We start from the raw sequence: 24,077 nt of genomic DNA on the forward strand, positions 1-24,077 counted from the left end.
TTTCTCAGCCATTCGGTATTCCTCAGGTGAGAATTCTTTGTTTAGCTCTGAGCCCCATTTTTTAATGGGGTTATTTGATTTTCTGGAGTCCACCTTCTTCAGTTCTTTATATAAAAATAATTGATAACACTATTGACATGTGAATTCCTTAGAGAATGTTAACTTAGTATGGAAAGTTCCAAATGTCTTATGATGATGTATCTGGTTCCTCTGGCAACCAGATCTTATCCTGAAAATGAGCCTAGAATAAATAGCATCATCAAGACAAAGAGGCTTTATCATCAAGGCTTTTAAGGGGGATTTAAGAGCTCTGTGTCAGATGTTTCAATTACACATGTAACAATAAAGTATATTGAAGACTACTGCCTGGTGCCTGTAGACATGTCTCAGTGGGAAACAGGTGTGTGGTACTAGTCCAAATGAGTTTGGTTCCTAGCACCCACTTTAAGATGACTGACAACTGCCTGTTAACCTTAGCTTCTGGTGATTTGACATCAACTTTGGCTTCCACAGGAACATTATTAAGACACACACATACATTTAAGTGAAAATATTTTTTAATTTATTTTTTAGTTTTATGTGTGTCAAGAACATGACCAATGACTAAATATAAGGATAAATATATTCTCAAAACCCCTACCTAGAAGATTTTCAAATTTTATTTCCATAACCTTTCAATATTATTAAATATTGCTTGTCATATGTGTGTGTAACAATTAAAGTATAATTGACAATTTATATAATTTAGATTCCCTTTGCCAATTATCCTTTTTCAAAATAATCATATAGAATTAATGTTGTAATTCAATATGAAGATAGTTCAGATGCACAAATAAAGTATTTATTTCCTGATACGTAAAAATGTTTTTTCAATTTGATCTCTCCTATCCTGAAGAATAGTTTTCTTTTGCCTTAAGATGAATGGCATATTTCTCACATAAAGCCTTATTAAGTTGTCTTACCATATGCTTTGTCTTACAGAATATATTGCTACTTTTCTTTTATATGATGCCTTATTATTTTCTATATTTTGAGGTATACACTATTTTAATAGTTTCCTGAACTTTACTGAAATTTATAGAAACAAGTTTTGGCAATGCAGTATCATCAAATAACAAATTGTAGACACTGTGGTATCTACACTGTGTTCGGTGCAAAGTGGACCTCAGGGAGTCCTAAAGTATCAGTGCCACTGACAGTGTTCAAATTAACAGGCTGGGCTCAAATCAAGCTGGGCTTCAAGAGGTTAAACACAAGGTTTGTGAGTGAATAGATAAAGCTTACACTCAGAATCCATTAGAAACTGTTGTCAGGAAAAGCCATTACTTCCCTAGAACCATATACCCATAATACATATTATCATTACCAGATACCATAATATATACCACCATTACCATGTGCTCATAATACATGTCAAAGCCCTTTCCTAACCTCACGAATCTTCTCATCACCCTACTGATACTCTAACTTTCCAAGCATTCTATCTTGCACACCTTTTTCCTTGAAGCTACTCAACCCTCTTAATGACTGGCAAAGGCTTTCCCTGCCTTCTTGATACTCTCTGTGTTTCCAAAATGTAGCCATGGCAACTTCGGACTCTACCAAATGTCTGTGGCTATTCTATATCTACCACCAGAAAGACGGCTGTGTGAAAGTTTCATGTTTTTAACAAACCTTCTTTCCACCTATGACAAAACGTAGTTAAGTGGTTTCACTGAGTGCTAGCTTACATTATGCAACATGCATGACACCCTTTCACATTAGAAACAACTAAAAAAAAAAAAGGGAAGTGTTACAAATCAGACAGTGTTTCGGAGCCTGTGTCACTCTTTCATAAAAATAATCTATGTCTGTCTCACATCAGAAAATCAAATGCCTCTTCTGGCCCTGTGGATATATATATGTATATATATATATATATATATATATATGTATATGCACATATATATGTGTGTATGTATATATATCTGTATATATACATATACATACATATGTGTGTGTGTGTGAGTTGAGAGAGAGAGAGAGAGAGAGAGAGAGAGAAACACACACAAATAAAGATACATTTAAAAATATACAAGACATGTTGAACATAAAGCATTGTGTAGTTTAAACATCTCACCTGGCTTGGTACATGTTTTAAAAATATATTAATATGCATACTTTTTAAAAAAGAGAACATTACTTTACAACATTTGTGTTGATGTAAGGGTCTAATATAGATGTCTATAAAAACTACACTTTTTTTTTTTGGTTTTTCGAGACAGGGTTTTGTATAGCCTTAAAAGCCCAGAAAGAAAGACAGCTAAGTGATTTCTCTTCTAAAAGTGATTTTTAAAAATGTTTTCTGAATCAAGAGGGTTTTTTTTCCCTCTTAACTCATCATGTCTTGAAAGTGATTCCCTACAGCTTCACTGATAAAATAAATTTAATTCATTATCATTTAAGTATTAAAATGTTTGAACTAAATGAAAGAGAGTCTACTTAGTCTATGTTCTCTGGCTCCTATCAACCATTCCTCCTAGACAATATCCACTCATTTGTGCCTTCCTATAAACTGAGAAACCGCACAGCCACCATATATAGCCTAGAGCTAGGTGGGGGAAAGGTGGCCTCCAGTCTGGACTCTCAGGAATATTATTAGATAGGTTACTTCTCATCTGCCAGAGCAATTCCTCCAGCCTATCAACATTCTGTTGGAAGAAGAGGACACCCAGGTCAAATGCACAAAAATACTATTTTGTTTAAGATCATAGTAGAAAATTTCTTAAATTTAACATAGATGCTGGTCAAGATCCATACATAACACAAAACTGACTGGACCAAAAAGAAAACTTCCCATGAGACATAATAATCAAAACAGTAAATGCACAAAATAGAGGATATTAAAAGCTGGAAGAGAAAATGACCAAGTCTCATATAAAGGCAGGAACATTAGAATTAGACTTTTCAGTGAGACTGATGCCAAAAGGGCCTAGGAGGATGATTTACAAACTCTGAAAGACAATGCATGTCAGACCTGACTATTATACCCCAAGAAACTAGAACTCGCACTTTAAGGAGAAAGATACGCATTCCACAATGAAACCAAATTTAAGGAGTTTCTATCAATCCAGCTCACCAGAAGGAACCAAAAGGAAATTCTCAGTCTAAAGATATTAACCACTCCCTAGAGAACACATGGAGCAAATAATCCAAAAACTATAAATAGAAAGAGGTAGAAAAAAATCCACTCCACAAGAGCAAAATAACAGAAATCAGTATAAATTATTCATTGATAACTCTCAATAATAAAGGTCTAAATTCTGCAGTGAAAAGACAAATAATGGCAACTTGTTTGGATTAGAAAACAAGGTCTCTCTTTCTGCTTCATCCAAGAAACGCAGCCTACCATCAATTTAAGATTAAGTTAAGGTAAAAGGGATTGGCAAACCCTTAACCGAATTAACCAAGAGATGGAAGTAGAAGATGTAAACCGATAAAATTAGAGATGAAAAAGAGACATTGCGAGAAAGACCAAGGAAGTTAAAGAATGATAATATACTTTTAAAATCTGTATTGCACCAAACTGGAAAATCTAAAAATGAATTTAAATCAAGATGAATTCCGGCTATTTAAACAAACCCATGAAATAGAAGCAGGGATAACTGCTAATGCAAATCAATGCCCACATGTTAGCAGAAATCAAGACAGTGGTAGCAAACTATAGTTCCTGCCACTGGATCATCTCTGTCATGCACATTTAGGAGCAAAGCAATAACACACTGTTCATTTAAAATTTCCCCTAATGAAGCGATAATGATGGCTGACTTAATTAACTGTCAGTCCCTGTTAAGTCTTTCGCACTCTGTGCTAGGCAGTGGGAATTGTACAAACCATGCTCTGCTGTGTGCTGCAGCTTGCACGATTACCTGACTATGCGCAATCCTCTCCCTCATGACTGTAGCACCAGGTTTATGTCACAGGACAATTGTTAGATTAATTATAGCCAAAATTCCTAGTTATTTGTCAGAGTTGCTCTACACCAGGAAAAACAACTGACAGTACTGACTGATATAAAATCAGAAATTTCAAGTTCAATTTAGTGTTGTAAAACTTCACACACACCAGTGTGATTTTGATAGTTTGTAATAAATGCCAAGTTGTGTTTTGGTGAAATTGGTGTTGATATTAATTAACATGATTTTTTTTGAAATTAAATAATATTAACTGTCATCACTTGGAAAAAATCAGCATAGCTTAATGATCCAGTATATTTGAAACAGTCAGTGCACAATTTTATAAGATAGTATATGGGGTAATGAACCATTTAAAGTGTAAGATAATCCACAGACTTTAACATACAGATAAGAAAAATTCATTGGGAGAATTTGTATTTTAGAGTAAAATTTAAAAAGATACTTTTAAAAAAAAAAAAAAAAAAAAAAAAAAAAGAAAGACAAATATTCCATGCTCTAATGTGTTTTCAGAGAAAAATATTCACAATTATTAAATAGATCATTAAACTACATCTTCTGTATTCATGCCTATAAGGCTGCATTTTCTTCATATATCTCAGGCAAAACAGTGCCTTCCAATGGATTTAATGTGGAATATGAGAGGAAGCCTTCTCAGGTTGTATCCTAGAGAAATTTAGAAAAATACATACAAACTTTTCAGGAAATTTTTGCTTATACTTGTATAATGTATTTTTCACAAAACTCAGTTCTTCTGGTAGCTTGTGACTATTGTATTATTTGTACATAATAAATATTTTATTTGAAATTAATTTTATTTTTATTATTATTACCTCTGTATGTGGGTGGACTTGCATATGACATGGTCACAGGTGGGGACTAGAGGGCAACTTTTTGTAGTGAATGTTGCACTTTTGTCTTTACTTGGGCTCTGGAGACTGAGGCTGGCCCATCAGGCTTGCACAGCAAGTGCTTTATCTCCCAATCCATTTCTAAAGCCTAAATTAATCAACATTGCTAAAACGTTTTATTTTAAGTGTCTAACACAATCTGCTCTGTGGCACACACACATATGTATTAGGGTTCTCTAGAGCTGCAGAACTTATGGGTAGTCTCCACATAGTAAAGGAATTTATTGATGACTTACAGTCTGCAGTCCAATTCCTAACAATGGTCAGTAGCAGCTGTGAATGGAAGTCCAAGGATCTAGCAGTTGCTCAGTCCCACACAGCAAGAAGGTGAAGGAGAGAGAGACTTCCTTCTTCCAATGTCCTTATGTAGGTCTCCAGCAGAAGGTGTATCCCATATTAAAGGCGTGTACGACCACACCTTTAATTACAGATGACCTTGAACTGAGAGATCTCCCTGGCTTAATCTTCTGGAATTCATCACTATGCCTCAAGATCTCCATACAAAGATCCAAGTCAGAAACTTGTATCTCCCAGCCTCCAGGTTAGGATCACTGGTGAGCCTTCGAATTCTGGATTATAGTTCATTCCAGATATAGTCAAGCTGACAACCAGGAATAGCCACTACACACATATATCGTAATATTTGTGCTTTCAATGATTTTTTTTTAATCTGAGTACTCTAAGACTAAAAGTTTAAGCTACATTTTCCTACAAAGCCCATTTTAGTTCCTTTTGCTTTCTTTTGTTTCTGGTTCTGGTCCTGGTTTTGGTTTTGACAGAGCCTTCCTCTGTATGCCAGTCTCAGTTTTAACTCATTACATAGCCTACAATGGCTTCTCATTCATGGCTATCTTTCAAATGCTAAGTTCAAAGACATGACCCACATTGCCATGCCAGTCAATCTTGATATTTCAGACATTGCTATGAAAAAAATTTTTATTTTTTATTAGATATTTTTCTTTATTTACATTTTAAATTTTATCCCCTTTCCTGGTTTCCCCTCCAAAAATCCCCTATCCCCTTCTCGTTCCCCCTGCTCACCAACCCAGGTCATCAATGGGAGGTGAGGCCCTTGGTGCTGTGAAGGCTCTATGTCCCAGTGTAGGGGAATGCCAGGGTAATGAACTTTTCTTGTGATATATTGGCATAACAGAAATCTTAAGTTGTTTGGGTTTATTGGAAATATATAATTCACTGTAGGTTGATGAGGTCCTGTGTGTTTCCTGTATAAATGTGCTAAGATCTGTCAGTCTCCCCTTCTGTCTCTCCCTCTCTCTTTTCCCACTCAATTCCTTTCCCTTAATCACCTCATCACTGCTATCCCTGTAACCCTCTGTCTCTTGCTCTTGTTCTTTTGTGTTACAACTTGCCAGTAACCACTTTCTGAACTTTTATATCATGAAAATCAATTATTAGAAATTATGTTTTATGGTACACAGTGCTGAAAAGACCAGCTTTGAACTTTTATTAATTTACCTATGTGAGATTATACTTGTGAGCTATAAAAGGTTATCCATTTTTTTTTTAGATAAATCACTTTGCTGTGGTATGAATTGCAAATTAGTAGTCTTTACTTGCCCTTTGTGGCTTAACTTTTTTCTTGAAGACATTTCCATATAAGCCTTTAAAATTTTGTTTCATGTGTAAAACTACTTCCTTTGATGCTTCTCTTTGGATTTACATTACATGTATGAGTGAGTTATTTTCTTTTAGCATGTACATGTGTGCTTTGCTTGTATGCCTCATGCTCATAGAAGACAGAGAGAGCATCAGATCATCTGTACTTACTAAAGATTGTGATCTACCATGATGGGGCTGAGATCCAAACCTAGGGCCTCTGAAAGAACAGTCAGAGCTCATAAGCCCACAACTATCTTTCAAGCCCCTATCTGAGATTATTTTTAATTCTGTTTTCCTCTGACTAGTCCTTAGTTTCTTTATTTTCTTCATTAAGTGTTCAGTTCTTTTGAAAACTTCCTGGGATGATGTAGTAGATGTTGATATACTGAGTATTTAAGATACCTACCAGATTGTACCAATATAGACTTTGATGTTACTTTCTCTTAACTTAAATATCATTAATTTCATAAACAATTATATACACATTATATATAATATAACTATATAATGTAACTATATAATATAATTATGTGTATATATTACCTATTATATATATGTATATATATAATGTGTATATATACAATACTATATATAAAACTACATATACAAACATATATATATAAACACACAAAATTATACATACACAAAAATGTGTATATATTCATATATAATTATATATATAATTATATATGTATACATACACAAAAATGTGTATACATTTATATATAATTATATATATAATTATATATATTATATATAATATATATTATATGTTATATATATACATATATATTTCTAATTTGTTTCTCGATTTTTTATTTCTAGATATACATTTAACACATTATTTAATATTTTTTATTTATAGTATATGGATTCATGTGAAGATGCACACATGTGTTTGTACATGTGAAGGCTCAAGGTTAACATTGAATGTTTTCCATGTTTGCTCTCCACATTTTTTTCTTTAATCTTGAGACACATTCTCTCTCTGACCCTAGAGCTCAACTACTCATCTAGAGTGGCTGTTTATCAAGCTATCCTTGTTTCTATCTTCCCAGCCTCTGAATTTCTTGTTCAGTCCCTAAGTGGGATGTGGAGTGCAGAGGCTTACTCATAACCATAGGCTCCCCTTTCAGTCTCGCCCACATTTTAAGTGCGATCTTCATGAGTGTTGGCTGGTACTGAGTAGAGCTCATACAAACAAACTGAGCAGGAGAAATAATATGTCTAGAATTTTTAAACCCAACACCCCTGAAACCCTGGAATTCTACTTCCTGTGCTTCAGGCAAGAAAAGTACTGAAACCTGAAAATTTCCAATTGCACTAATGATTTCCCATACTACTATTAGGACTTTACTCTTGCTGGTGTGTGTGTGCGTGTGTGTTTCAAAGTGTGATTAATCTAGGTTATTTTTTTTTAATTAGGTATTTTCCTCATTTACATTTCCAATGCTATCCCAAAAGTCCCCCATACCCTCCCACCCACCCCTCTACCCATCCACTCCCACTTTTTGACCCTGGCATTCCCTTGTACTGGAGCATATAAAGTTTGTGTGTCCAATGGGCCTCTCTTTCCAGTGGCTGACTAGGCCATCTTTTGATACATATGCAGCTAGAATCAAGAGCTCCGGGGTACTGGTTAGTTCATAATGTTGCACCTACAGTGTTGCAGATCTCTTTAGCTCCTTGGATACTTTCTCTAGCTCCTCTATTGGGGGCCCTGTGATCCATCCAATAGCTGACTGTGAGCATCCACTTATGTGTTTGCTAGGCCCCGGCCTAGTCTCACAAGAGACAGCTTCTTGAAATAGAATTTAAAACGTAAGTCACAAAGAAAATACTATTCCAGCCAAAGTTGCTGAACAAGTTAGACTTTTCTTTTCACTAAGTATGTGCTCTGGTAAGGCAAACACCTACAGAGATAAAGGTAAGTTTGTGTTTTATTCTAACTTAGGTGATAGCTGTCTCTTTTCCCCATTGTCTGGAGTCTGACTTCACACATTATCTTATTTAGCTGAATAGTCTGAAAATAGCAGGAAATGGAGGAAGAGGATTACTGCTTCCTGAAGCAAAGGGTCATTGCTCCAGGCTATCACAATCTAGAATTCAGTAGGGGCCTTTGTCTAAACAAAGGTTTACTGGGGGTGGAGGATTAAAAATTTTGCATAACTCTCTAAAAAGATGGGGGAAGGGTGGAAAAATATTTTAATTTCTTGTTCTACACACAAGTTTTAGAGTATTTGGTAGAAAAGGCATGTATCTGATATTTCTAACAAGGACATTTTCAGTGTTGGATGCAGCTTAGAAGACCAGAAGCCCATTTGAGTTATTGTCTTTTTAAAAACTTTTTAGATATCCTCTCTGCATACCATATTGAAACTCATGGTCATATTTTCACAAATATACATTGATACACATGCATACATACACACAAATACACACATACAAATGCACATAAATATATATATATACATACACACATAGATGCACACAGCTGCAAACATACATATTTAAATACAAAGATACATAGTGTACACATATACATTCACACAGATATGCACACATGCACATATAAACACACACATACATCACACACAAGCATATATACACAAGTATGCTATACCTTAATAATGGTAGCCCTGGGTGTCTTAGTGATACAAAATTCTCAGTCTTTTACAAAATTAGCTTGGTGTGGTTATTATGAATTTTAATTCATAAAATTATTCTCCTTGAGAACTAAATACCAGTGGAATACTTTTAATTGAACACACTCCTGCTAAACAAAACCCAAAAATCAAACCACATATCAAATATTTTTAAAGTTTTCTTGGTGGCTAATTTTCAATATGTATATTATATATTTTTATGTATCAAAATTCTATTAAAAATCCCTTAAATAGTTCATACAATTAAACTTCAATGCTTAAACAAGTTGAACATTACATAGGTAGGAAGTAACACGGTAGGTGCGGATACCCCAGATCTCTCTGTTGCTTCCTGGCCTCAGCATGGGATCTGTGCATGCAAACCTACATGAATGTTCCTGTTCACATTCATTAAGGGACACAAAGTGCTACAAATACCTCAAAAAAGTACTTTGATCTTTTATGGCCACACAACAAACCCACTGTTCTGTGTAAAAATATCAGTTTTGTAACCATTTATATAAATGAAAATATATTTTTTAATATAAGGACTCACAGAATTTTAAAATACCCAATGTGATTTTCAAAAGACAGTTAATATACTGTCCAATATGGTCCACAACTTAAGATAATTTAAGATCAGCTTGAATAGGTTGCCTGGCAGGTATCAAACATAGAAAGGTTTAATGGGATGAACTATGTCTGCTTGCAGCAGGTGTTTATTTTTATTTTTTTTTTTGATTTTTAATATTTTTATTACATATTTTCCTCAATTACATTTCCAATGCTATCCCAAAAGTCCCCCATAGTGCCCCCCACTTCCCTACCCACCCATTCCCATTCTTTTGGCCCTGGCATTCCCCTATATTGGGGCATATAAAGTTTGCAAGTCCAATGGGCCTCTCTTTCCATTGATGGCCGACTAGGCCATCAATTGCAGAACACTGCTAAAGAGTTACAAATCCTTAAAGAAAAACAGGATAACATAATCAAACAGGGAGCAGCAGGTGTTTAAAGTGGCAACGCTTCTAAAATCATGGCTTAGTCTCCCTCCAAGGCCAACTTTATTTTTATTTTTTTACAACTTAGATTCCTAGCTTTAAATTTGAGTTCCATGATGTAAATGAAATTCTCTTTCCATTGTATTGAATTCTGATTTCCCAAGCATAATAATTCCAGGTATATAATTATCAGCATTCTAAAGCCTAATGAAATTCTAGAATCTATACTACAAACATAACTTTTAGAAGTTTTGTTTTCTTTATTAATTAATGAAAACATTGCTGATATTTCATTGCAAATGTTTACTTTTGGGGGACAATTCAAGTGAGATGGTGTCTTACTAATTGAAGTTCTACATTCTTAGTAAATAGACTTGGATCTTGTTATATACTGGAGAAAATATGAACCTTTTAAAACAATGTCTAATAATTTGGAGAAAAACTATTTCAGATTTCTATTGTATAATTCTGTACAATTTTCTCACTTAAGCTTTAGAAAATTACTGTATATCTCATCAGCCAAATTTCTAGCTGAGATAATTTGGCTGTCTACAAGAGGCATAAACAAGATAATTGAAATGAGATAAAACATAATTGAGAAAGGAATTCTCTGCAGTATGAAATGTGGTTTTAAAGAAGGCTGGCTTCCAAAATGGGAGGAAACATAATTCAAAGTGTCCACTGTTTATGTTGCATGTATGGGGAAGTTCAGGCTCAGAAGACTCCCCAGAGTTAGGCAAGAAGAGGAAAAAGGTTCACAGGAAAATTGGTTGCATAGCAACTTGCAGATTTACTTAACATAATGAAAGTCTCTATCAGGGTTTACCTAGTATAAACTCCACAGTAAAAGCGTCACATTGAACCTTCATCAGACGGAAACAAATGCAAATAAATACTAAAGGTAGTGAATAAAATTTACATTTGAGGAGTGTGTTCACTTTCTGAGCCTGTGAACAAGAATGGAGTTGAGAATACATACACAGCTATCATCATTTTGATGTCTGTCCGCAATGTGAAAAATACACAGTGGAATATAAGGGTCAATCCATACCGAATTGTTGAAGAAACATGGAACCATTGACAGTTCGTTAATGACTGTAGGCCTCAGAATCTAGATTATCTGGGAACAAGCAACATTAAACTTCACTGAAAGATGGGATGCTCTCTCTCTCTCTCATATCTATCTATCTATCTATCTATCATCTATCTATCTATCTATCTATCTATCTATCTATCTATCTATCTATCTGTATGTATGTATGTGTGTGTGCATATGTATATATGTATATATATATATATATATATATATGTATGTGTGTGTGTGTGTGTGTGTGTGTGTGTGTGTGTGTGTATGTATGTATATTTGTTACAAGAGTAAGACTACAGAATGTAGCCCTAAAGGAGATTAAGGAGACACTGAGACCACTGTTTGATAGAGTGAGTCTGGTACCTTCTTTGCCAACCTCTATTATTTAAATGCTAATCTCAAAGGCCTATCAGTTCATACAGATCATAGAAAACCCTATTCACAGGCATCTGGGGGTTTGATGACTTTTCTCAGGAAAAATGTTGCTGAATTAGTAGCTAATATAAATGTGAGAGATGTTTAAATTTTAGTGGTAGAGAGACTAACCAATTTATAGCAATTTACCAAAATGGTAATTTTCTGTTAAATATAAATGCATAAATATAATGAAAGCACTGAGAGAAAATGAAATAAAGTTTGGTGTTTATTCTGTAAATTTAAAAAAAAAAGCATGTTTCCATCATATGATAGAATTAACTATTATAAAATAAGGGTCAAACAGTGCTTTCTATTTAAATGACAGAATCATTTTTTGTTTGTTTGTTTTTTCAAGACAGGGTTTCTCTGTATAGCCCTGGCTGTCCTGGAACTCACTTTGTAGACTAGGCTGGTCTCGAACTCAAAAATCTGCCTGCCTCTGCCTCCGGAGTTTTGGGATTAAAGGCGTGCACCACCATGCCCGGCTAGAATCATATCTTTTAAACGTCTATGATTCCGGCAGCAAAATGATTTACAATGAGAAAGGCATATCCATTAGAAAGTTGCCATGTGAGAAATCGAAGAGAAAAGCAACTGTTAGCTAACGCTCTAAAGCTCCCCCATCACATGACCCTCTGCCCACCACAGCAGAGATGAAAGGAGAAAGAGCCATAGAGCACAGATGCTTGTGGTTGGTTCTGGCACATCTGTGCTTTTAGCTTTTCTTCTTGTAACATTCAACATTCCAGTGGGCTCGCTATGCTATGCTTACTTTCAGTGGAAACTCTGGAGTTCTCATTCAGTGAGATACACTAACAATCAATCACATTGCCATAGAATTTCACAGTGATAACAGGATTACTTTAAATGTAATAGTGTTTCCATCATTGAGTTAATGAACGAACTTTGCATAACATGGCCAAACAAAGACTTTCTGTTTCTAAGTTGGAGGAAGGGGCTGTACTGAACATGTAGTAGTATTTTTATATGACATCACTGAAAGATAGTTTTAATTTAAAGTTAATATGTCACTGTTTGATATATATGCATGAAAAATGCTGAATATTCATTACATTTCATATCAGGTAATCTATGAAGATAAGTAAAATGTGCTGTGGCCAACATTGATATTGCCCATATTGAAACCCTGACAGCAAGGAGAGAGGTTTTCATTGATTATATTTTTTTCCTCAGATAAATTTGCAAAGAAAAATGAGAGTCACTGGTGTTATTACCCAAGGAGCAAAAAGGATTGGAAGCCCAGAGTACATAAAATCCTACAAAATTGCCTACAGCAATGACGGGAAGACCTGGGCAATGTACAAAGTAAAAGGCACCAATGAAGAGATGGTAAGATTAACTCAGTCTATGAAATTTAACTAAGATTCCATGATGACCATGTTATCAAGGGACACCTGAGCCTTCTGCTAGAGGCTTATGTTCAAATATATTTCTGCAGCTTTTGGGATTTAATTGGGTAAAAGTGAGCAGGGCTTCCCAAAGTTAGAAATTTCTAACAGCTGCCACTTAAATTTTTTCTCAGATTTTAATTGGTGCTCCTACAAGTGCTTCTCAAAAGTTATCAGAGTGTTGTAAATAACAGTTGAGCTACTTTAAGGACAATTAGCTTCCCAAATTATTCTCCTTGATTTACAGATAGCTTTTTCCTCAATCAAATAAATTATTGTAAAATAGGAATATTAAATAATAGAAATGATGGAAATCTGTACATATTTTGCATTAGAAATGTATTTGTCACTGAAAAGAATAAAATGCTATAGTGTTCAGAATTTTAACTAATTCATTTTGTAATAACAGTTGAAAGTCTGATTAAGATACACAGAAGGAATGGCTTTACCTGAAAAGTTTATTCATTTGCAAGTGAACTGGGGGGCTATGGGATTTAGGGGAAGAGCAGGGAGGGAGAGAGCCCATGTCTGGCCAGAGTTCAGGTGTTGCTCTGGGCCAGGGGGATGGGGAGGAGTGCCAGACACTTTCCATGTGGCCCCAGGTGGGCATCTGGTCAGGGCTGTGTGAAGCCACTGACTCCACACTGCGGGGGGTGGACAAGGGGTAGCCCCCAGTACCAGGTTCTCAGACTCCAGCAGCCCAGGCTGGATATGACAGAGGAACTGAGAACAGAATAGGGGCCCCACGGTGGCACTAGGCCCCTGAGATAAGGGAAGAGGGGGCAGGGAGAAAGAGGAGGGGGACACTGGGTGGTTCCCACACAGGGGAGAGTCCTTAGTCTGGTCCATGGCTGGAGCACAGGAAGGCCTTCTGATGAGAGGTTAGAAGCAGCTCATTAAAAGAAAGCTTATCCCATTTTCCAAGCACATCAGGCCTTGATGAATAGAGACAGTCTATGGTTTTAAAGTTTTATTGTAGGAAGGCAGGGGGAAAGAAAGAAGATAAAGAGAGAGAGAGACTAGCCATGGCCAAGAGGAGAGAAGGGGGAAGGGAAAGAGTGAAAGAAAGTTAGAGAGTAAGAAAGGTGAAGGCTTAGAGAAAGAGAGGTAAAGGCTTAGAGAGAGTAAGGAAAGTAAAATCTTAAGAGAGTGAGGAGGGGCCAAAAAGCTTGCTATCTTGCTATTGCTAGGTAACTGTGGGGAGGAGTTTAGCCAGAAGGCCAGAAGCTTGGGACATAGTCTACTTGACTGTTAGCCACACGCTTCTCCTGTGGGGACTGTGGAGGTGGTAACTTTGACAGGAGCCAGGGATCTAGGAGATATGAGGGAACACCTTCAGTCCCATGTAGGTGAAAATTACCACCACTGGGTACCTGGGTTCAAGACCTCAACTTGACTGGAGACCAGGCTGTGTGTGCCTAGTCCATTGCCCCACAGTGAACAGACTCAAGTTAAGCTGAAGAATTTAGGGTGCTAATTTTTAAGAGACGGATGATAGACAGAGAGACAGACAGACAGAAGGGCAGACAGAAAACATAATTGATCAATAGGTAGGCAGATAGATGGTAGACAGATGGGAGATAGATGATAGATAATACACAGATAGATACATAGATAAATAATAAATAGATAGATACACAGATAGATACATAGATATGAAGAGACAGAGACAGAGAGAATGACTTCTTCTGTTTCTACAGTCCTGGCTTTTAAAATGGTAAATAAGGAGGCTAGAGAGATGCTCAGCAAGTAAGAGCATTTATTGTTCTTGTAGAGGACTTGGGTGAGGTTTTCAGCACCTACATTGTGTCTAGCTAACTACAATGTCAATGGATCTGATGTCTTTGCTAATCTTGGTGGATACTAGGTACACACTTGGTGTCCATACACCCATGGATACAAAACACATGTACAAATAAAATATAAAAATCTTTTATTTAGTCAGGCGAGTATTATTCTGACCCAGTACACAGCATTATATAATTTTAATTTTAATTTAGATTGCATATGTGGTGGTGGTGGTGGTTGCTGTTGTTGTTGCTGCTGCTGCTGTTATTGTTGACTGCTGATGGCAAGGCACATCCTATATTCTCAATAATATTTTATTATAATTTTTTAAATAGTTTAGAGTGGCTCTTGTTCTCTTGTCCTCTAGGTCTCTTCCCTCCTGCTCTGTTCCCTCTCCCTTCCCTTATCCCTTCCCCATTCACTTCCTCCTCTGTGCTCATGGACAGTCTCCTCTTCTCTTCTCTCTTCTCTTCTCTTCTCTTCTCTTCTCTTCTCTTCTCTTCTCTTCTCTTCTCTTCTCTTCTCTTCTCTTCTCTTCTCTTCTCTTCTCTTCTCTTCTCTTCTCTTCTCTTCTCTTCTCTTCTCTTCTCTTCTCTCCCCTCCTCTCCCCTCCCCTCCCCTCCCCTCCCCTCCCCTCCCCTCTCCCCTCCCCTCTCCTCCCCTCTACTCTCCCCTCCCCTCCCCTCTACTCTACTCTGCCTCTACTACCCTCTCAGCTCCCTCCCCATGCCCTGAATAAACTCTATTCTATCTTTAAAAAAAAAGTTTTGAGTGAAACAGAGAATACACATATGAAAATGATTAAGAAATCTATGCAAATATATATGCATACAAACACATGCACATACCCATCTGTGCACATGCATGTGTGTTCACACAGACACACATATACCTTTAACATACAGAAATATATGTATTCATATATGAGTAGTAGGGTCTCATTCTAAAGCTTAGGCTCACTTTGAACTCATAGTAATCCTCCGGTCTCCAAAATATCCTCCTATCTCAGTTTCCTTAATACTATTATTCAGACATGAGCCACCAGGCTCAACTTTTAAAATCCTGTATATGTCTTTCACACACAGGTCTTTCGTGGAAATGTTGATAACAACACACCATATGCTAATTCTTTCACACCCCCAATCAAAGCTCAGTATGTAAGACTCTACCCCCAAATTTGTCGAAGGCACTGTACTTTAAGAATGGAACTTCTTGGCTGTGAGCTCTCAGGTAAGTTAGCTGTTTTCTATGCTAAAACTGCCTTTAAAGAAAAGAGAAAACACAAAACATCTCTATATGCGGTCAGCTACTAATCTCTAGATTTTCAGCACTTACAGAAGTTTATTTCTTTTACAGAATATGTAGGGCATGGTTCAGTGAGAAAAAGCACGCTGTTTATGTGTCAAGTAAAGTTGTAAAGCACCATACAGAAATAGTATAACATCAAGTATATCTCTGTGTAATAAAATAGAATACAGGGAGTTCTCATGAGAAATTGTTGTCAAACGATATGCTAAATTGGTTTTGGTTGTAAATATGATTTATGTTTGGTGGTGAAAGTTCAATTTAAAAATACAATCTGCTTGACCTCATAAATTGTGCAAATTTAGGCTGAAAGTTTCAAAGAAAGTGAGTTTTATCTTTAAACTTGGTCCTTTCCTTTTAGATTTTATGAAACATGTAAATTTATCACCCACCCTAGGGAACAATACATCAACACCAAGAACACTACAATAAATTCATTTTTGAGCATTCTCAGCTAGCAACCTGCTTATTATATGTCATGGTTATCTTGCTCAAGGATAATTGATCAAACACCATAGAGTTAAATAATTCTCCAGGATCATCAGAAGAAAGCAAAATATGAAAACTTTATGTCTGAATTCCATTTTATTTTTCTAACTATATTATAAATTAAGTAGAAAAATCACTTCTGCATATTCAACTCAGTTATGTTTTAGTGAACAGTACCGTATTTCATGTATTGAGAACTTACCTATCTCTGCGATGGTGGCAAAAGGTTTCTTTTGATCAAATAACAGCGAATAAATTAGAATGTTTACTTATGTCACAGTTTAGCATAAGGCCCCAAACAGGGAAAATACCTTCCAAATTTGAAAGAACAATGCCGGTTTAAGAACTTAAGTTAGTTATTTGGAAATGCCATATATATGTTTAAGCAGTCTCATTACCCTCTCCCCGGCATTAACTTAACTCTTCTGTCCCCCGTGAACCCACACTTCTCCCTACCTGTCCCTCACTAGAATCTATTCCCTGGAAAGAGAAAATTCTGAGGATCTTCTTCAAGGGTTAAACTTCATACTTAATGTCTGTTTACCTCCTTATATCTATTTGTGTTACAGAAAAAAAATAATTCTAAGCAAATAGAATATGGTATTAAAATACCAGTATTTATGAACATTGAAAGAATTGAAAGTAAGTGTTCCATATCAGTGAAACTATCTTAAGTATCATGTGTATATATTCTACATTGCTGGTGTTTATTGTAGAATGATTTCACTGTCGTTAATTTATTTTAGCAAAGAGATTGTTTTGAACTATTTAGACCAGATTATTGACTGTCAGTAATTGTGAGCAGAATTATTGCCACAGAGAGTTTGTATTACATGTCACCGTATCACCAGAGGCCAGTGTCATCCCTAAGCCATTCATCATAAAGCAATCACAAGGAAGCCACAGTATGATGAGGTTTGCAGGAAGCCCTGTGGTTTTTTTTGTTGTTTAACATCACCTTCTCCAATCCGTCAGCCCTTTGATTCATGAGGATCAGCTTCTCATACATGACACCATTACACCCTTAAGGTGTAAATATATTTTGCTTTCAAGCTTGACAAGAAGTTACACCTGACACTTTACAGACTTTATTTTCTCAAAAGGAAGCAGTGCTCCATCTCCCCAGCCCCACAAATTGATTTTAAACTTGGGTGCAGAGAACAATCTATCTTGCTGACTGTTTTTAAAAAGGAGAATTTCACCATAGATATAATCAATGCTTATGTTAATACTTTACACACACACACTACATATAATGTTCATACTGGTAACAGAGTTAATTAATTTGTATTCATAAAATCACATGAATGAAACAGAAAATTTGTGAGATATTAAGTCCACTGCTAAATAATATAGCTGTGATTCTTGGAAATAAACATTGACATAATATTTTATAATATTCTAAGATATTTCTTTAGGGTTTGCAATACTGGAAGCTCAAGACCCAATTTCAGCAGTCTTAGATCTTTAATCTTGCCTAGAAGCAGCTAATCTCATTCAGACACTTGAAAGAAATATCTTTTACATTGTCTGAAAGAAAGCTTACTACATTTGGAAGCAGATAGATCATGATAATAATTAGAGGAATAAAACTCATTCTCCCATTCTTCTAATTAATAATTACTTAACATTTTTTCTTAGCTATGTACCGGACATCAGAATAGATATCAAGTAAACTGTGTGAGTAAAAAGAAATAGTAGAATACATTTCTTTTGTATTGAATTTTTCAGATATTTTATCACAACAAAATAAAAAGTAGCTATATTTTTTCACTGCACATCTTCTGCAAGCTAACTGAAAATTTTACAAAGATAAGTCTACAGCAGGGTCTAAGGGCAGGATCTAAATAGAAGAATTCAGAAATTTTTCATTCAGACAGTCCATATTACTTTGGAACTGTCTGAAGACAAGTATTATAATCATTATAGCTATTAGAACATTTTAGAATTTGGATTCTCTGTTAGGGAAACATTTTTTGTCAGAATTTGCATTTTAGTTTTAGTCCTTTGTTACCATTGGGTTAGGATGTAGGACTGTTGAATATGATTCTGACTAAGAAAACAGCCTTCCATGCCTCTTCTTGTCATTCACTGGAAATAAAGACAGAGGTACAGAATAAATGGAAGAGCCACAGGAAGGAAGAAACTGATTCAGATTGACCAGGGCAGACAGCAATTAGATAAAGTTGATTATTATTAGTGAAGAGATCTATGCTTTCTCTTAAAGCCTACACATAGAGTAATATATGTGGAATAGCAGTACCAGCTGTACTACTCTATTTGTCAGTCACTGATATACTGACACTTGGAGACACAGCATTTGTTTCTGCTGGAATGAGTTTTATGGAAATAGTAAGAAGAGCTAACTTTTGCTGAATGTTGATTATCTCATCAATGTTTCTAAATACTTAGTAGTTTATAAACTAATATCCTAAGATACCTATCCAAGATGGCTTCTACTGTTATTTTCGTTTTGAACCCTGAAACATAATTTAAATATATAATAGTTATAAGACCACACCTCCTATGAAGGAAAGACTAGTAGGGTATGCAAAGAACGGATGGGGTGAAGAAGTTCTAAATCCTTGGCAAAAATGTAGCAACTTTTAAAAGAAAGACTGGTTCACTGGACAATGTAATGAGAGATGCATGTCTCCTAGACAAACCTGGTAAGTTTTTAGCACAATCACACATGGACAGTAAATTTTCAATAACACACAAATCCAAATTTGGTAACACAATATAATTGGAAACACCTGTGATAAACTTGATAACCTTCCAAAAATATGGTAGTATTCAATGTTATTAAGTATTAATATGAGAATTTATGAAAAGAATAATAATGGTTTTATACATACACATATATAAATATTTATATTTATAACAGTAAGATACATACACCCACATACACTCTTATTATCTTAATCATTTTTCTACATTCCAATTCCACAGCTGTACAATGTCTGGCACATGATATATACTGAATAAATATTCCCTTCCTTCCTTATTTATGCCATATTTATGCCAGAATAATAAATGATTTAAATTAGAGTTGAGGATTTTAGCACATACTTTTCTTTCTACCACTTAAAGGTTAAATGAAGATTGCTGGAGTAAAGGCCAGCCTGACTGCAGTGTGAGATACTGTCTCTACACCATAAGAGCAGTGCTTATTTCTTAGACAACAAAATGCTGTCCAGTTTAGAATATGAGTGTGGAGCGATTTACAAAAATGACTCTGTACTGGGGGGAATTTCCATTGGCAATATTATGAAAACAAATAAAAGAAAACCAAATATACTTTATGAGAAAATGCCCCATTCTCCAAGACACAATAAAATTGTCGAAAACTAGGGAACAGTCTTGAGGCTTCCAGTAATGAGACAAGAGAGAGCATTTCAAAAATGTTTTCATTTTGCAAAATCATCTATCACAGAAAAGTAGTCTGAATTGTCTGTCTTGTTTTCAATTTTTCCAAAATATATTCAGACAAAATAACTCGAAATGGCTATCTTGTTTTTCTATTTTATTTCAGATTTATTTCTGATTAGAGGTCTTTGTTTTTTTAATTTAGATGTCCTCTCTTTGGGGGAATGAATAGCATTATATCCTATCTTCTCTTGCCAATCTGAAATGAACAAGGAAAGTTCCAGGATGATAAATTGTTTTCTTCATAGTGATCTTCTTAATCTACCAGGCTGTTCGGAACCTTTGGGGATGAAATCAGGGCATATACAAGACTACCAGATCACTGCCTCCAGCGTCTTCAGAACACTCAACATGGACATGTTTACTTGGGAACCAAGGAAAGCCAGGCTGGACAAGCAAGGCAAAGTAAATGCCTGGACTTCCGGCCATAACGACCAGTCACAATGGTTACAGGTAATAGTCTGAGACTGCTTCATCATCCACCATTCTTGTGCATTAAAAGATTTCTGAGTTGCTATCTGCATGTCAGAATCATCATTTTAGACTGTTTTTAGTATGCTTTCGTATTTTACTTTGCCAAACTAGGAAAACAGAAATTTCATATGAAATTATTTCTCTGGCCTGTCTCCACTCTGCACTGACTTATAGATGGAGGCTGGGTACAAGTTGGCTGGGTAAATTGTACCAGATCACTCTGAACATGCTAGATATCATTTGAGACAATCTATTTTCTATGTTTTATCTGTTCTGATGGTTTGTATTATATTTGATTTTGAAAATTAGCATCAGAATCCAAAGATATTGAAATCACGCCACTGACCTGCAGGAAGTCTCATGATATCATGATTCATGACAAAGTATCTCTTTACCTGTGGTTTCTAAGCAATGTGATAATTTGATTACACTGTCATACCATTAACTTATAAAAGAAAAATGTAGATTCTTTAGAGTCTGTTTACAACTTGCAATTAAATAAGATTACATGTAATTCCTTTGAAAGCCAACCTCCTGAAATACTTTTATTTGTGAGATACCGTTATGCATGCATAGTTTTGTTAATGTCTCTTGTAACAACAGAAACATGGTGGCTGAATTTCGTAAAGAGGATTCTTTGATGGACATAAACTCCTCCTTAATTTGCTGCTTGATCAGTGAGTTTAGAAATGTGTGATAAGCCATGGTAGGTCTGTAAACCACCACCACCACCACCACAAAAAAAAAAAAAATCACTTAAACAACAAATGTTAATCCTTACAAAGTCACATTTGTCCTTTCTAAGGTCCCCTGAAATTTCTAATATGCTTTTTCAGTTTTCTCCTTGGGTTTTACAACATTATATTCCCACCATTAGAAATACTCAATTTTATACACCATTTTTGATTGGTTTGTTTGGGTTATTTTTTTTTTGTGATTAATTTTTTGAGTTTATATACGTGTGTGTGTGTGTGTGTGTATTGGATATTAGCCCTCAATCAGATGTGCAGTTAGTGAAGATTTTTTTTCCCAATCAGTAGGTTTCTGATTTGTCTTATCTACTATGACTTTTGCCTTACACAAACATTCCAGTTTTATGAGGTCCCATTTATCAATTGTTGATCTTAGAGCATGAGCCATTGGAGTTCTGTTTGGGAAATTTCCCCCTGTGCCAATGAGTTCAAGGCTCTATCCAACTTTCTCTTCTATTATATTCAGTGTATTTGGTTTTATGTTGAGGTCCTTGATCCACTTGGACTCGAGCTTTCTACAAATTTTCTACATATTTTGACAAATATGAGTCTATTTTCATTCTTCTAAATACAGACAGCCAGTTAGACCAGCACCATTTATTTACGATGCTTTCTTTTTTCCATTGTATGTTTTTGGTGTCTTTGTCAAAGATCAAATAACTGTGTGGTTTTATTTCTGGGTCTTCAATTCTATTCCATTGATCAACATGTCTGTCTCTGTACCAATAAGATACAGTTTTTATCATTATTGCTCAGTAGTAAAGCTTGAGGTCAGGGATGGTGATTCCCCCAGCTGTTCTTTTACTGTTAAGTATTGTTTTGGCTATTCTGGTTTTTCACCTTTCCAGATGAATTTGTGAATTGCTCTTTCCATGTTTTCGATGAATTGTGTTGGGATTTTGATGGGGATTGCATTGAATCTATAGATTGCCTTTGGTAGGATGGTCATTTTTACTATGTTACTTCTGCCAATCCATGAGCATGAGAGATCTCTCCATTTTCTGAGATCTTTGATTTCTTTCTTGAGAGACTTGAAATTATTGTCATACAGGTATTTGAGTTGTTTGGTTAGAGTTCCCCAAGAATTCATAACTGAGGAATCTTGAATGCCTGAGAAACACCTAAAGAAATCTTCAAAGTCCTTAGTGATCAGAGAAATGCAAATCAAAACAACCCTGAGATTCTACCTTACACTATTCAGAATGGCTAAGATCAAAACCACAGGTGACAACACATGTTGGAGAGGATGTGGAGAAAGAGAAACACTCCTCCACTGCTCGTGGGATTGCAAAATGATACAACCACTCTGGAAATCAATCTAGAGGTTCCCCAGAAAATTGGAAATAGATCTACCTGAAGATCCAGCTATACTACTTATTTGGGAATATACTCAAAAGATACCCCAACTTGCCACAGGGGCACATGTTCTACTATGTTCACAGCATCCTTACTCATCATAGCCAGAAGCTGGAAACAATCTAGATGTCCTACCTCAGAAGAAGGGATACAGAAAATGTGGTTCATTTACACAATGGGATACTACTCAGCTATTAATTGTAAGGACATCCTAGCTTTTGCAGGCAAATGGATGGAACTAGAAAATATCATCCTGAGTGAGGTAACTCAGACCCAAAAGGACATGCATGAATTACAAGGAAGGAAATGGAGAGGAGCCTGAGGAAAGAAGGTCCAACAACAGGCCCAAAGTTGGATCCAGCTTAAGGGGAGGTCCCAAGGCCTGACACTATTACTGAGGCTATGAAGAGCTCACAAAAATGGGCCTAGAATGACAGTACTCTGGAAGACCCAACAAGCAGCTGAATGAATCAAATGCAATTATTTGCACCCAACTGATGGACAGAAGCAGCTGACTCCTATTGTTGAATTAGGGAAGGCTGAAAGAAACTGAAGAGATGGGTGATTCTGTAGGAAGACCAGCAGTCTTAATTAATCTGGACCCCACGATCTCTCAAACACTGGACCACCAAACAGACAGCTTACACCAGCTGATATGAGGCCCCCAACATATATACAGTAGAGGACTTGAAGGTGTGTGTTCATTCAGAGAGGATGAACCCTCAAGAGACTGGAGGCCTCATGGAGTGTAGAGGTCAGGTGGGATGGGGGCATTCACGTGGAGATAGAGTGGGGTGGGGAGAAGGTGTGGGATGTGGACCAGTTGGAGGGTGGATGGGGAGGAGTAGGGAATGGAATATGGAGTGTAAAGGATAAATTACAAATTAAATTAAATTAAAAAAACTCAATTTTTTCTTTAAATTTTACTTGACCCATTATTTAGTTACAAACATACATAGTTATATATGAGTTTCTCTTACTATTTTTATTTTAAATCAGGAGTGTAATTTCTGTTTTTACTATATCATCCAAAATGCTGTTCTCATCTAGCCAATAGCATTAGATTAAATCCCTTAAGTAACTAGTGACTTTATGTAGTGTACTCCTGACACCTCTCCTATACTTAAGCATCAACACACTTCAGTCTATGAAGATGTTACTTGTTTCTTAGAGTTCTTCTTTAAATTGACTTACCAGCTTCTGGCTATTATAAATAAGGCTGCTATGAACATAGTGGAGCATGTGTCCGTCTTACCTGTTGGGACATCNTCTGGATATATGCCCAGGAGAGGTATTGCTGGATCCTCTGGTAGTACTATCTCCAATTTTCTAAGGAACCGCCAGATGATTTCCAGAGTGGTTGTACAAGCTTGCAATCCCACCAACAATGGAGGAGTGTTCCTCTTTCTCCACATCCTCGCCAGCATCTGCTGTCACCTGA

The 24,077-nt window shown here is 35.9% G+C and overlaps 1 protein-coding gene across 2 annotated transcripts in view; it reads left to right on the forward strand.

The window, feature by feature from the left end:
• Positions 1-24,077, forward strand: part of Edil3 (EGF like repeats and discoidin domains 3) — a 482,678-nt gene that overhangs the window by 326,485 nt on the left and 132,116 nt on the right. For both annotated transcript variants that reach the window (XM_021180302.2, XM_021180300.2), the window contains exons 7-9: positions 12,829-12,984; positions 15,917-16,061; positions 20,323-20,507. In XM_021180302.2, coding sequence (XP_021035961.1) covers positions 12,829-12,984; positions 15,917-16,061; positions 20,323-20,507 — 486 coding nt within the window. The remainder of the gene's footprint in view (positions 1-12,828; positions 12,985-15,916; positions 16,062-20,322; positions 20,508-24,077) is intronic.

The sequence above is a fragment of the Mus caroli genome, chromosome 13 (assembly GCF_900094665.2).
Source record: "Mus caroli chromosome 13, CAROLI_EIJ_v1.1, whole genome shotgun sequence".
Classification (NCBI taxonomy): Eukaryota; Metazoa; Chordata; class Mammalia; order Rodentia; family Muridae; genus Mus; species Mus caroli.